This window comes from Protopterus annectens, chromosome 5.part1 (genome assembly GCF_019279795.1).
Source record: "Protopterus annectens isolate FY-2018-M chromosome 5.part1, PAN1.0, whole genome shotgun sequence".
Lineage (NCBI taxonomy): Eukaryota > Metazoa > Chordata > Ceratodontiformes > Protopteridae > Protopterus > Protopterus annectens.
In genome coordinates, this window is record NC_056736.1 from 367,112,314 (window position 1) to 367,128,695 (window position 16,382).

Below are 16,382 nucleotides of genomic sequence, written 5' to 3' on the forward strand. Positions count from 1 at the left end.
TCCACTTACTGAATAAAACTTCCTAGTAGAAACGTTGTGGAAAGAGAATATGAACCACCTCCAGGGAAAAATCATGAAGCCTGACTAGGGATGGAATTGGAGCAGCCATGCTGTCAACTTGAGGGTCTGATTGGAGGGGTATAACTGCCCTGACAAACAAGTCAGCAGATCTGGCTCTGGGTCCAGAATCCACAGATCATCCATTAGATAAGGGTGGAGAAAAGGAAATCAAATCTGACGAGGCCAGTGTGGTGCAATCAGCATAATTTTGCTTCCCAAGGATTGTGCTTTCTGAATAACCATTATCAGGGGTATTGGAGGGAAGGCAGAGAAGACTGGAGGGCCAATCGTGAACTAGAGCGTCCCTGGGTGCCTCCCCCTTCGGGGGGGGGGGGATAATTGTGAAGTAGCTGCTGCATTTGGCATTGAGGGGGCTGGCAAACAGATCGCAGCAAGGCTGACCCTATCTGCAGAAAATCCGCTCCGCCACTTGTTCGCTCTGGGACCACTCATGAGGCATCAGAATATCTCTGCTTAGCCTGTCTGCAATCACATTGGACTTCCCTGGTATGTGTTGCCACTAGAAAGCGTCGGGAAGATACTGCCCACTGCCACACTCAAAGTGCCTCTCTGCAAAGGGGATATGACCTGGTTCCTCCCAGTTTGTTCAGATACCATACCACTGACATGTTGTCTGAGTAGATTGCAATTGTCCCACGAGGAAAGAAAACCCCGAAGTGCTTGCAATGCTAATAGCACCGCTCTCATCTCACCAACATTGATACGCAAATGGGTCTCATGTTCTTGCCACGTGCCTTGGACTGTCCTGCCCAATGACATCTTATTACATTTGACACCTTTTAAAGCCAGAAGGCCTGTGTTCTTTGGAATCTTTGGACATGCTGATAGCAAGAACACAGGGAAAAACAGTAGGGACACCATCAAAATAACCAAGAGCGAGCGCGGGAAACTCGAGCCTCTAATTGAAATGGCCTAGAGACCGCAGGATCACCACAGGGAGGACTAGGTCCTCTAAGTTAACTAGGCCTAGCCCAGGGGAAAAAAGGCACCAAAAACAGTTAAAACCCGCTAACTGGTACACTACAAAAAACAGAGGAGGACTAGGTCAGGCCTAGCCCGTAAACACCCAAAAAAGGGAAAACAGGATACCAAGAAAAGGGTCAACCGAACCGGTCACACAACCAGCAGAAGCAAAACACACTAGCTATGAAAATAGCTTTTGGAGCTACAATATTGAAAAAATATCGAAAAATTGTACTTTGCCATGGCCAAGAGCAAGACCACGTCAGAGTGGCAAATGAGATCTGGGGATAGGCGTATTGCAGCATGGGATACCTCAGCCATGAGCCAATTGAAGACTTCGAGCTAGAGTATGGCAGAGTCGGAGAAGAGGTTCGGCTCCAAACCCAGGGGTAAGAATGTAAGCGAGATTGGACTACATATCAACTTGTCTGAAGCCCAAGTGCTTTAACCAAAAGACTTGGAATAACAGTTGCAATGTAATCAAGCTACCAAGCAGTAATAAATGCAGCAGAATAAACACAATTGAGTACTTTTAAGAAGAGAAAAGCAAAATAAAATAAAGCAGGAAGAAACTAATACAGTAAAAGCAGGTAAAGTGCAACTTTTTTTTTTTAATATGCAACAGTGGAAAACAAGCAAACTGATTTAAAACAGATTACCTAATTATCCAGTAAGAAACCTCCGAACTGAACCCAGTGTAAAGTCTTCAGACAAGTTCAGGGCCTAAGTGGGTATGCCTACTCAGATGTTCTCTGTATTAGGCAGGATGAGCTAATGAGACTAAACTAAGATAGAGCTGGGACAGGGCTGAACAGATGGGAATGGTAGGAGTGTCTGAAATCAAAATATGACCTCACTGTACTCTGAGCAAATGAGACGGGCCCAGGAAGAGTGTTCAAACAAATTTACATCAGGGGCAGTCAATTCCAAAGCCACCATGATTAATACCAAAACAGGGAGCATGGGTGGGGAAAACTGCAGAGGTGACAATTTTCAGTGAACAAATAAGCAGATAAATGCAGTACTATTTTTAACACATTTAATGAAAAAAAAAAAGAAAAAATGCAGTACTATTTTATAACACTGCAAGTTTGTACTTAGCTTGTAATAAGTTTCTGCAGCTCAAGTATGCAACTATTCAGCAGAAGTTTGCCATTGTGCAAGCTTTAAGATGTAATCTTTTAAAGCTTTGTGCACTGTTTTGGAATGGATACAAATATGAAGCAATATTTGAAGCCTAGAGGCGTCCGTGGGAGTTGACTGCAGATGTACCTTGAGGAGTCAATCAGATGTAATGAATTAAGGCACCAAAGAAGGAACAAGGGTAAAGGGTGGGGGCGGGGTTATGGATTGCAACAGCAAACATGGTTTAACAGTTATGTCAAGATGTCCTATTCTATTGCTGTAGGACAACATGAGGGATCCTCTGCTTGAGGTAACCTGAATGACTCCTACAAAAGCAGCCTGGTTGCTTACAGTGCATGGGATGTCACACGCAGGGACCATAAACTGTGGCCACGTGACATCTGCATGCATAGACCTCAACTTCTCTGCCACCAGTCATGTCAGCTCGATCTGCTCCACCCAAGTGGTGTCCTGAAAAGATAAGGATCCTGTTAGGTTGAGTTTATTCTTCCCTTAGCAGATTCCATCCATGTCATCCAGGAAGGGGAAAATGCAAGAGTGGTCGACAAATTCCTCACAAAGCCACGACCTCTGCTTAGGGACTTCCCATGACTACAAAGCATGCACCATTTGCCAGACACTGCACAGCCATCTCACAGTCCTAAAGCTTTTCATTGAGAACACAAACGCCTTGCCTTAGGCATGGAATTGGAACTAGCCATCTTGGCAGAACCACCAAAAAAGGCCAAAGTAGCTAGACCAGATAATAGCAACTGCACTTCCAAGTACAGATGTCCAGCTAGCTGCCTGTTTAGGGGCTAAGGTACATCCAATAGGCTTTGCAACTTTGGAAGGTACTTCAGACACCGCCTTAGTTTCTTCAGCCTGCACATCCACGGAGGTTCCAACTTCTGTCTCCAATGTTGGGGGAACCAGGATCACCCTTATGGTTAGTGTTACCATCCATCGCTAAGGAAGGAGATTCTAGTCCTAGGCTGACACTAGGCCTTCACCTACTCCGCTTGGACCCAAGACGACTCTAAAAAGGAAACGAGTCTAAACATCAGTCTATCATATTTGCCTGATTGGCAGGCATTTTCCCAAACTTTCAGGCCTTCTTGTCCCGGAGGCCTACTTCCTCCATCTCCTGATGCACTTCCAACCTTAAGCCCCAGGCCTGCTTTCTGCGGGCCCATTCCCACATCCACGGACCCATGATAAAGATTCTTCTAACGAGTCCTTTGCCTATGCCTCACAGCATCAGATATGGGGTGGGGGCCCACTATGAATGGACTAGGTGCAGGTCCAATGGGACCCCTACCTTTGGAAACCACAACGGAAATTACTGCCCTTCTACCTCTGAATTCCTTCCAGTCAAACCCAGGTCCCCTCAATCTTTACAAACTCCACAGTCCTGTGGTACATCAATAAGCAAGGAGGGACCAAGTTACCCTCTCCAATGCAACACTACAGGCAGTTTACATCCCATAACGATCAGGCAGATGCTCAGCAGATTGGATGCTGCCGAGATGTTTTCCTGCCAGTCCACCGATGGGTACACCACAGACTCTTCTGAGGGGAGGCAAACAGATCTGACAACTACAGCTATTCTGCTCAAGGTCACCTCCCCACAAGCTTGGAGAGTAAACACCTTCAACTTCCTGGAAGGGGAGGTTTCTGTATGCATTCCCCCCACTTCCCTCTTATAAAATCCTGAAGATTCAGCAGGACAAGCCAAAGATCTTGCTGGCGACTCCCTTTTGGCCAAGGTAGCACTGGTACCCCCTCCTTTAGTCACTAGCCAGCACTGGTACCCCCCTCCTTTAGTCACTAGCCAAGGGCAATCACAAGTTGCCTCAAGGTGGACCTCATCACACAACAGAAGGGATCTTATCCACCCCACACATGCATACTCTGACTAACCCTGTGGGCGATTAACTTCTGATCTCATTTAGACACCTTTACTCAGGACTTGTCATCTGTCCTGCAACAGGCCAGGAAACCCACTACTGAAGATCCTATTTATCCAAATGGAAACAGTTCTCCACTTGCATCTCTAGTCTTATTTGTATGAGCTCCTAAACTTTGAACTTTCGTACTCCTCAGTGAAAGCACATTTGTCAGCAATCTCAGCCCGCTAACCTCTCAATCCACCATTACTATCTAGATTAGAGGCAAAGCTCTCGAAGGGGTCCTTCACATCAGACCAAGAAAACCCACCCCTCCTCCTTGGGATTTGACTTTTATTCTGAAAAACTCACTACTGCTCCATTTGAAACAGCAGCTTCAGCCACCTTAAAGATGTGTACTTGGAAAACAGTACTACTTCGTCTTAATTTTGGCCAGAATAATAAGTTAAGCACTCATGGCTAACCCACCTTAGCTCATTTTCATAAGGATAGTCTCTTCGTACAAACCCTTCCTTCATGTCTAAAGTGGTCAATGAACTATCCCCCTTAACCAATCTATTCATTTATCCACTTTCCTTCCCCACAGAATGAGTGCGCTCAATTCACAGAATGTGTGTGCTCAAGTCCCTTGATGTTCAGACAACTAAGATTCTATCTAGATAAGACTAATGACATCAGAAGTCCAACCAGTTTGCATTTCCACCCAAGGGCTCTGGGAAAAGCTGTATCCAAACTTCATGGATTTCCAAAAATATCTTTCTGCTACTCCTTCCATGGAAAACAATTAACCTACACAGTGACAGCCCACTAAACCAGGTCTGTGGCTTCTTCAGGGGCATTCAAAGGACTAGATCCAGCCACTTGGTCTTACTTTCACAAAACTCTACTGTATCTCTAGTGCTATGGCAGGATTTGTTACAGCAATCTTCCCATGGATTCTTGGAGAATGCATCCTCTTCCACTACCCATAACACATTGAGCTTTGGTACTCTCCCTCATGTTAGAGTATATGAGAATAGGACTAATTGTTGTGCAAAATCTTACCATAAACAGATGTCTCTTCCATGTTGCAGTATTCCTATCCCACCCTCCTATCCCCCCTCTAGGTACCTTTTCCCTCTCTGGAATGCATCAGCTTACCTTAGACTACTGTCAGACGGGGGCATTCAGTTATGAGGTCTGTGGACGTAATTTATGGCCCATTCAGTTGAGGTCTGTGTGGACGTCATTTATGGCCCACGGTTTAGTCCATGTGTGTGATGTCCCATGCACCATACAGCAGCCAGGCTAAGCTTCTGTATACGAGACAGACGTTAAGAGTTGCATGGAAGAGGACATCGATGGTTATGGTAAGATTTTACACAACTATTCTTTTTTTTAACTGTACTATGTTAATCTTAATATCCACTCCAGCCAGGTAGAATGATTCCCTCAGCACAAGACCAGTGGGTAGCTTGCTGAGAAAAGTTTTAGGAGAGCACACATTACAGGATGGTAAATACAAATCCTGACCTTAGATTCCTACACAGATTGTACAGTGTTTAGAACATGTGAAAAGTCAAACTGGCTGCCTCTAAAATTACCAGAGTATCAACATCCCTGGGGAGTGCCTAGAAGCTACTGTCATTCTGGTAGAGTGGCCTTTCACGTGCCTAGGGACATATTTATCTTAAGGGAAGTAGCACCAACACTGTGCAAACTACTTTGCTAGTGTCTGCTCACTCCATTTGCCTTCCTTACCCATTGCAAAAGTTTTGTTCAACTTTCTGAATTCCTCTGCTCAGGGGAGGTTTTAGTTATATATGCACATCCAAGTGCAGGGCTCTTTCCCCATTGTGGTGTGGTTTAGCTTTTCAAAGATTTGGGCACCATAACTCATTACAGTTAGCAGACTGTTCAGTATTCCTCATGCAGCTGTATTTTTAGCTCAGGCAACATACTTAGAATACCAAAGTAAGGAATTTGGTCAGTGTTGAGGTAGGTTGCGACAGCCTGAGGACTCAAAAAGGCATCCTTTCCCACCTCGAGCACTTAAGTGAGGTGAGGGAAATGGGTAGAATTGTCAAAAAATGTCAGCACCATATTCCTGAGGTACCACTGCAAATTCCTCACAAGCAGTCTTGAGGCACCTAAAAGATGCAGGAAGTCACGTTAACCCAGAATTCCAAGGAATTCCCTTGCTGTAATGGCTTTTGTCTCCAGGATGTTGTGATGAGTGTCAGAGTACTTTGTCTTCTGGGTAAGGCTTTCTGTCTGGGTAAGGCTTTCTGAAGCTCTGTTTAGAAGTGCTCAGTGTCTGGAAGGGACAAAGTTCTTTGAAAAGCATCAGGATAAAGTTCAAAGCCTTGCAGATCTCCTGAAAAGGGGTATTAAAAGAATTGCCTAGGTACAGACAAATGTGGATGCCCTTTGTCCTGTTAAAGGCCATTACAGGTATCATGCATTTGGTACAGATCCTGAGTGCAGCAGATGAGACAATGTAAAGTTAACAGATATGTTTTCACCCTACAAGCTTAAAACTTTCTGGTAATGGGAATATCCAGGTTACACATCCTTGAGTGACCAGAAAGGCTTATAAACTTGCAGGGATATAAAGGCCTTCTGTAGAATCTTAATTCAATAAAATTAGAAATTTGTTCACTCAACAGATCCAAAATAAGGTTCTTAGTACTTTTCTGGACAAGGGAAAATCATTGAATAAAACCCTGTGTCATGTGCTTTTGGTAAACTATGGCACCTGTTCTAGTTTAGAAGGGGAAAGCCAAGTCCCTTGGTACTGCAGTATGCCACTAAATGCTGGTCTGCTTAGTCTTTTTCCCACAACCTAATCCAGAGCAATCTCCACTTCAATGTACTAGCCTTGCTATCTTTACTGAAAGAGATAAAGAAACTAGGGTAGTTGGGGGTGTTTATGAAATTGAGGGGCAATTAGGCTGCAAAGCAGTTTACTCTGGGATCGATGGCCTTGCTGGCCCCCAGACCTACTTTGATTTAGCATGCCATTTTTTAAATCCAACCGTACCATTTATTTTTAGAATCCAGGGACAACACTGCTGGAACAAAAGGGTTTTTAACTTGCAGGCACCATTGCCCTATAAAGTGGTCAGATTAGCAACTAGAAGGATGGAGTAGTTTTAAAATGCCTCTGGACAAACAGCACAGCAGAAACAGTCCGGGACAAATTTTCATCAGGCAGAAAGCAAAAAGCAGGGAATTATGCTCAAATCCATATTCAAGATTTATATTTACCCCACCCCAAAAATTCTCAAAGCTTGAGGCTACAGACCACACACTGCTACCTGGACTTGACAATGTGGGCCTCATGTATTGTTTAGCACCAGGCATTAACATTAAGATATGTACAACAAAGGACAATAAAATGTGATGCAAGGGGCAAGACTGAGTTGAGAATGCTTTCCTCATAGCAAAAAGAGGAGCATGACATACTGTCAGTCTGCCCATGTAGTAATACAGCACAAAATAGATAACCCTGAGGCTGTGAGCTTTGAGTTATGTTCAGGGGTATTTTATCTGTAGGATAAATTTAAACTTTAGTGCCTTCAACAAGGATGGATGGCTGATGGCAGGTGTAAATGGCTGATGGCAGGTAAATTCAGCAGCCTCTGTACCCTATGCACAAACCAACAGTTCATGAACTTTAAAAATCACCGCTTTCCAAAGACTCCAAAAGGGGTCAATAGGGAACTATGCTGTACGATCTACTTCTACCACAATTCTGAAGCAATTTTCCCACATGAAGTTACTACAAATGCCAGGAGTGGGGGGTTGAAGCTCTTAAAAATATTTAACTTTCATCCAAGAATCTAGCGACAGCAGTACTTTACCTGAAGTATAAGCACATTTCCCTGCACCATTTTTTTAAATATTAATGAAACCAAAAGGAGCAACTAGGCTGATGCAGAGTCACAAGTAGAAATGAAAGGCAAAATCCTCAGGTTAAAATCCAAATGAAAGGCAAAATCCTCAGGTTAAAATCCAACTTTAATTCCACTGCAGGTCAGATGAGCGCTTTCACTCATTCATTTGAGCTTCATTAGATCATGTAACAAAGACCTTCAAGTACATAGGCTACATTTATACAGTTAAAACATCTCCTATTGGCTGCTTCTTGTTGCACATTCCTGAGTTAATCTAAGCTTAAAGATATATGCACATATAAACATACTGAGATGCATAAAATGAATATAAAAAACATATAAAAAACTCCATGAACACTCAAGATGCTCTAATAAATATGTATATACATGTCAGAAGAAATCTATTTCAAGGGGTAAAAACATATATGTGCCATCATTTATTATAAAATCTACAAACATTCCTCCGTTTGTTTAACATAGGTTTAATGGAGGCTCTCTCATTGAGACCTAAACCCCTATCTGCTCTCAATCTAACTATCCACATACTCTCCTTACTCTCAGTATGGTTCCTGATGTCACCTCCTCGTATACTGGGTTTAATATTCTCAAGAGCTCTAAATAGGAAATAATGTTCAGGACCTGCTTGGGCTACGTGCTTAGCTAAGGCATTGTGAGGTGAAGCCTTCCTAATGTGGTAAAGGTGTTCTCTTATCCTGTCTTTAAAGACGATTGGTTTTGCCAACATAAAATGCATCACATATTTGGCACACTGCCAAATAAACTATATAGTAGTATCACAGGTAGCTACAGCATTATGCTAATGTTAGTGTGCATGTCAGGATGTTCAAAAATGGACTGGGGTCAAGAGAATTACAATAATTACAGCGTCCACCCCAGTCCATTTTTGAACATCCTGACATGCACACTAACTTTAGCATAATGCTGTAGCTACCTGTGATACTACTCATATAGTTTATTTGGCAGTGTGCCAAATATGTGATGCATTTTATGTTGGCAAAACCAATCGCTTTAAAGACAGGATAAGAGAACACCTTTACCACATTAGGAAGGCTTCACCTCACAATGCCTTAGCTAAGCACGTAGCCCAAGCAGGTCCTGAACATTATTTCCTATTTAGAGCTCTTGAGAATATTAAACCCAGTATACGAGGAGGTGACATCAGGAACCATACTGAGAGTAAGGAGAGTATGTGGATAGTTAGATTGAGAGCAGATAGGGGTTTAGATCTCTATGAGAGAGCCTCCATTAAACCTATGTTAAACAAACGGAGGAATGTTTGTAGATTTTATAATAAATGATGGCACATATATGTTTTTACCCCTTGAAATAGATTTCTTTTGACATATATATACATATTTATTAGAGCATCTTGAGTGTTCATGGAGAGTTTTTTATATTCATTTTATACATCTCAGTATGTTTATATGTGCATATATCTTTAAGCTTAGATTAACTCATGAATATGCAACAAGAAGCAGCCAATAGGAGAGGTTTTAACTGTATAAATGTAGCCTATGTACTTGAAGGTCTTTGTTACATGATCTGATGAAGCTCAAATGAATGAGTGAAAGCGCTTATCTGACCTGCAGTGGAATTAAAGTTGGATTTTAACCCGAGGATTTTGCCTTTCATTTCTACTTGCGACTCTGCATCAGCCTAGTTGCTCCTTTTGGTTTCATTAATATTATTCAAGTTTTTCTGGAGCACTGGGCGTTTGTCAGCAAGTGGTTTGTTCCTATTTTTTTAATATGTCTATACAATTGCTTTACAAAATTCTACAGCCAAGACTTAACTGCAAATTTGCAACATGAATTAACTTTGCTCAGATTTTGTAAAATTCCATACCTGAATAGAACCATTGTTAGCAATGATCTGGTTCTTCATTTCTTCACTCCACAGACCTTTTTCAGTGAGATCTTTCAGCAAATGGGGATTCACAATCTAGAGAGAAGTTATCAAATTCACATTACTGACATAACAAACCTTGCTTCTCACTATTTATCTTCTCTGGGCTAAAATGCCCAGCAACAGACTAAGGCACAAAAGCACATTTGTAAATTACATGCATCTATATACCATATAAATACAAGCCTACAATTAAACTAGATTAATTTACTTTAAACCCAATCAAAGCTCTAACACCAGTCCATCCCCATGTCAGAACTCAATGTATTCACCTGATAACCAGTCTCTCATCTTGGTTACTACCAAGAAACTGTTCATCCTAAGATTTTACAATGTAGTTTCTCAAGATGTTGGAAGACAACCAAATGTGAAAACATCTCCGCTGACTGGCTCCATCTTCATATAGAAGCTGGTGCTTAACCACTTTGCCTGTACTATGCTCCACTTTTTACCCTTTACAAAAAAGTGGAAATATGGGAGAACAGACACCAAATTAAATTCAAAACTGGACTAAGAGTTCCATAAAAGCAAGTTACTTACAAAACACGTTTAATGAGTACATGTATGAATGTGGAAAATATGCCGACAGTCTGAAGATGAGAATCCTCAAAAGCTATCTGGTAGAAATTCAGCTCTCCCTTGGCAATGTCTTTCCATGACCATGAAGACATGTTAGCTGAAGGCATTAAGCAGCAATGCCTAACATCTCTGCAAATAGAAGGAAGGATCTCACGCCTGTTGGATGTGATCCCATAAAGATCTAGAAAACAGACCCAGCCAAGCTAGAGTCCTCACTGTGCAATACCCTAAACCTCCAGTAGTGGAGGCCCATATACAAATGGATCCACTTCAGTAGATCGAACATATTACAAGTTCGAACCAAATATGGCAGAGACCATATGTTCCAACTTATAGTTGGAACACTGAAGTAAAAAAAAAAAAAAAATTAAACTGCTGTAGCAGGGGGCTACACCCCCCTGCACCCACCTCCCTTAAATATACGAACTCCGAGATTGCACTACATTGCGGAAGAGGGAAAGCTTTCCGTTCCGCACTACACTGATTACTACAGTCAGTTTTGACTTTTAAAATGTTCGAAGTTATGGTCTCGGCCATATAGTCTTTGAACATTTACAAGTTCGATCTACTGAAAGGGACTGATACAAATACACCCCCCCCCCCCCGGGACATTGGTTCAAACTACATGGCTTCTGAATGCCCAACTTTTTACTTTTAGTATGGATATATTCAGGCCAATAAAGCCAACCACCAGTAACTGTATGCATACCATGTTTGTTTTCTGACAGTACAGTATTTGTGGATTAGTTTTTTTTTTTTTAAACTAATGTACACAGACAACTGTGGCCAAATTTTAAATTTAGGTATGCTAGACAATGACCAGATGTTCTAGGGCGTCTGTCCTCCATGTTACTAGATACATCTGCCTGCACAAAGATACACGATCTTCCTTGGCATTTTAAAGTGGGAGAAAAGTACAGTAGTACAGGGGACTTGCAGTTGGTGTAGACTAACAGATTGTTGGGTCCTCATTTAGGATAAAATACTGATTGTTGGGTCCTCATTTAGGATACAATACTTGCAACTAGTCTGTGGCCCACTTGGAGCTTTACCTACATATAAAAAAACTGTTGAAATAAACAGGCTGACAAAACACTTCAAGATGGTTGTATACTCCACAAGGCGTTTTACTCATCCTGGGAATTTGCCCAACAGTAGTTTGAGCCCAGGTAGGATTTGTTTTGACAGATGAGCAACTAAGCAGTAGGAGGCTCCAGCCCTCTGCCTGAACAGATCTCTACAGATTAAATACAGAGCTCTACTTGGGAACACTTGTAAACCTGAGCAAACACAAAGTTTGCAAAACCCATGCTATGCACTCAACACCAAGGATACAGAAATTAAATCCTCTAGGGGATACTTTTGGCAAACATCACTGGTTCATAAATTAGACTAAACCACCCGGACCTTTATAAGCGTAGCCATGCATAAATTAGAATAGTTGGCTACCAAGTCTTACTGCCCACAACTTCATTGTGAAGTCAATACTAGTTTTTGGGAGGTGGGAGACCCAAGACTAGAACATGGAAACTCCAAGGCATTAAGATGGAAGTCAGGATCAAACTGTACATTGTGCATGGAAAGTAAAGACCTGATCTATTATATGAACTAGTCTCTGCCAGTCTGATTTGACCTGACTGTGGTAAACTGACTAACATAGCAAGAAAGAGCCACAGGTCTACCTTTATTCATTGACAATTACAAATGTGAAGCATGCCAGGATGGCATGGAAGGGTCTGAAGCAGCGATCCCTCAAGTTACAGCTGGAGCAGTAACTTGCACTGTTGGAACTGTAGTCTGCTTTTAAAAGTCCATGTTAAACTTGTACAGCATGTCATCTATGGCTTGCTGGCTGTGGAATACACCATTCACAAACTGAATTTTAAGTATAAATTCTTCCACAGGATCTGAACTACCTTAATATTTGATAAATGTTTTAATGGACTCTATGGCACAACAGCCACTGTACATGGATATTCATCACAATGGGTTACTGAAGAGTCAGGCATGGGTATGCAGCTCTAGCAGAATGCTGCTCACTTATCCCAGGAGAGGGTCCAAAAATTTGACTGGAAAAACAACCCTGCACTGCTGCCATGACATTTGTATGCAAGATTTTGGGTAGGATAGAACAGCAGACGTCTGCAGCTTCTAGAAAGGATGAGGTCAAGCCAGGGCAGTGTCAGCCTGCTCCCAGGTAATTACAAGAATTTTCCTGCTTGCAGAACTGCAGACCATTAGGAACAAACCAAATTGAGTATTAGGACATACCTGATGGATTACATACAGGGAACCAGAAAAAATAACTCCTTTTAGGACAGCCTCAAACAGAATGTTTAATGTTTAAATTATCCTATAGCTCTAATGGCCATTACAACTTGAAACCTTGACCATCACGGGTCTAATCTACTGCCTTTAGCCAAACACCAGAGCTTTCATTTAATGGCTTGGTAGGCACCCCCCCCCCCTGCAATTCGAATGATTGACATATGCTGGACAGTACTATATTCACATTTCACATCCAAGTTCAGTTATTGCTCCAATGACCCACACTACAACCAACCCACTCAAGAAAACAAGGATCCTCTAAACAGTCTTACCAGGATGCTGCTGGCTTCTGAGGCTGGTACCCAGTCTGATGGGGAAGGCCAATGGCATACGAGAGGTAGTAAAGAACTGGCAGTGAATCTACCAAACATCTACAATCAAGTTTTAAATGTTCATAACTCACTACTGCAGCAATACTGACTCTTGGGATGACTAGAATGCAACTGGCCTAAAACTAGCAAGAGATACCAAAGTCCTGCAGAATGGCTGTGACAAAGCCTTCCCTGGTGGTGATTGCTAGGTTGCCGGGCTTGGCACAGGATAGCTGGCATTGTTACCCCTTTGAAGAAATCTGTAGTAGCAGTCACTTGTACCAGAAAGGGGGAAGACTATCTACAGGTTACTATGACAAGTACATCAGAATGCAATAGGCTACCCATTTAGATCATGTTGACTGGAGTCTCCTCTGCCTTTAGCAAAAGCAATAAAGAACTGATCAAACTCTGTATACTGTTTTGTCCTGTATGGATAAAATCTCAAGTTACATGTCTAGGGAGTGCAAGTGTCTCCTCTGTTCTAGGGAAAATACAGGAACTTGTAGCTTGGTTTAGTTCTGCAACTACTCTAGGCATGAAAGCAAGGGACCCTTTCCTTATGGAACAAGGGCACTTTGCACGAGCTCTTGAAATTCTGATATCTGGTTAGCTGGAGTGAATGCTAAAATGGCCTTCCAAAGCAGTGTATAAGCAGCTGGTTAAATGATTGGAAGGAGTTTCTCAAGTGCAAAATCAATATCTCATGGTGGAGCAACTTCCTTTTGAGGTAGCCTTAGTTGCAGCACTCTAGGGTGGGTTAGCAACTAAAAAGATGGAAGTAGGTTAAAGATAAAAGACAGGACTATATATTGTATCCAGTCATGGCACCAGTAGGTTAGCTGGAGTGAATGCTAAAATGGCCTTCCAAAGCAGTGTATAAGCAGCTGGTTAAATGATTAGGAGTTTCTCAAGTGCAAAATCAATATCTCATGGTGGAGCAACTTCCTTTTGAGGTAGCCTTAGTTGCAGCACTCTAGGGTGGGTTAGCAACAAAAAAGATGGAAGTAGGTTAAAGGTAAAAGACAGGACTAGATATTGTATCCAGTCATGGCACCAGTAGGTGCACTTAATGTTCTGAGATCAGTGCCTGGTAAATACGGAATCCTAGGATCATACCTACAGGTCAGCCTTAAAAAATGTGCAAGTTGGGGTGAATCAAATACCTTCTTTTGGGTCAATAGGCCCACTTGCTTACATAAAAGGACCATTCTTCCCTTGCTATATTCTAAACCAATTTCCTGGGTCAAAGTTGCATTTTCAGTAGTACCTTGATGTGGTATATAGAAGAAATGCTGACTTACCTGGGGGACAGTTGCATTCCCCAAGCCTCTCAAACACTTCCTGGTGAAAAGTTTACCTTTTTTGGAGCAGCAAAAAATCTGGCACACCCACTTGTGTAATTAAGATCCATTTAGTGGGTTCCGGCCTTTCAGCTTGCCAAAACATTCTCATTACATGATGCACTGAACCCTCAGGATCAAGACTGCCTTTATTGCATTTCCCATTGTTGCACTGCTATTCTAGAATCCAGTTTGTTAAACTGTGTTGTCTTATGACAGATGCTCATTTTCAGATGGGCATCAATGTTCTGATGGCAATTACAGCACTCCTTTACACTGAACGATGCCAAGTCCCAAGCAGTGTCAATTCTTTTGTGAGGGTATGGAAACATGGCTATATTCCGCAGGCAGCCCCTAGGTTCAGAAAAATACAGTTTTGTACCTACCATAAATGTAGATGTTCGAGGATCTACATTGCTGCAGTCATGACCTGTGGGTAGTCCGCTGTCCTCGGTCGGCCCAAATACCAAAGGGCTAGGCTGGCGTCTGTCATTGTCGCCTAGAGCTGACATCAGTACGCAGTAGTACTTAAGCGCATGACCGACGCCATATCCTCACAGTCTTTCTTGCCCCAGATGTCAGAAGGCCTAAAAAGAAAGGCCAAAGCCAAAAATAGGAAATGCCCAACCCCCAGTGTGTAAGTAAAGAAAATCTCCAAACGAAACCCAGCAACCCCAACCTATAGAGGGGAAGGAGGGAGGGAAAATTGGACTGCAGCAATGTAGATCCTCGAACATCTACATTTATGGTAGGTACAAAACTGTACTATGTTCTTTGTCTCACATTGCTGCAGTCATGACCTGTGGGTAGAATCCCAAAGCAAAGGAAAAGGGAGGCTGGCAAATTACAAAGCATTAGGGGCTGCGAACATGCCCTGTAAAACTGCAGTGGCAAACCCAGCCCTGGACTTGGAATAGAGAGGGAGATGGTAATGCTTAGTGAAAGTGTGTACAGAACTCCAAGTAGCTGCTTCCAAAATATCCTTAGTAGCTACACCTCAAAAAGCAGTAGAAGTGGCAGTAGCCCTAGTAGAATGAGGCCTGATCCCAGCAGGGACATCCTTCCCATGATGAGAACAAAAGGCAATACAATGACCAATCCACTTTGAAATAGTCTGCTTAGAAACAGCTTTCCCCTGTGAACTCAAAGCAAAAGAAACAAATAACTGTTGAGTCTGTCTGAACTCCTTAGTTCTGTTCAAGTAGTAACGTAACTGCCTGTGGATATCCAAAGAATGCAAGACTTTTTCCCCTTTATTTTGGGGGTCAGCATAAAAAGTAGGCAAATGAATAGACTGATTCAAGGCCACACTAGAAATCACTTTAGGCATAAAAGTAGGGTTAGTCCGCAAAGAAACTATCCTTATGGAATATCAAAAAAGGTTCAACTGCCATGAGAGCCTGCAATTCAGATACCCTCCTAGCAGAAGTAATGGCCAACAAAAAAAGCAGTCTTCCAAGACTAACACTTCAGTTCAGACGTAGCTGCAGGTTCAAAAGGAGGTAAAGTAAGTTTCTCCAAAACAAAATTGAGATCCCAGGAAGGAGTAGGAGCTCTACGTGGGGGTCTTATATTCTTTGCCCCTCTAAGAAATTGTTTGAACAAAGGATGAGAAAATAAAGGAGGGTCACAATCATAGTGAGCAGAAATGGCTGCAGCATGAACCTTCACAGAAGAGAATGACAAACCCTTGTCCAGTAATTCAGTAAGGTACTGTAGTGCAAAACTCAAATTAGGCACTGAAACATCAAAACCCTTTGCAGTGCTCCAAAGAAAAAATCTCTTCCATTTATCAGCATAAACTTTTCTAGTGCTAGGCCGCCTAGCTTCCAAAATGACATCTAAAACCTGTTGAGGAAGCTGAGACCCCACCGGCTCCATCACAGAATACGCCAGGCTGTCAGATGGAGGGACTGCACCTGAACATTGAGAAAATGA

The 16,382-nt window shown here is 42.4% G+C and overlaps 1 protein-coding gene across 1 annotated transcript in view; it reads right to left on the minus strand.

Annotated features, from left to right (window-relative positions):
• Positions 1–16,382, minus strand: part of RRM1 (ribonucleotide reductase catalytic subunit M1) — an 848,556-nt gene that overhangs the window by 103,295 nt on the left and 728,879 nt on the right. The window contains exon 17 of the mRNA XM_044073038.1: positions 9,824–9,919. Within this exon, the coding sequence (XP_043928973.1) occupies positions 9,824–9,919 (96 nt within the window). The remainder of the gene's footprint in view (positions 1–9,823; positions 9,920–16,382) is intronic.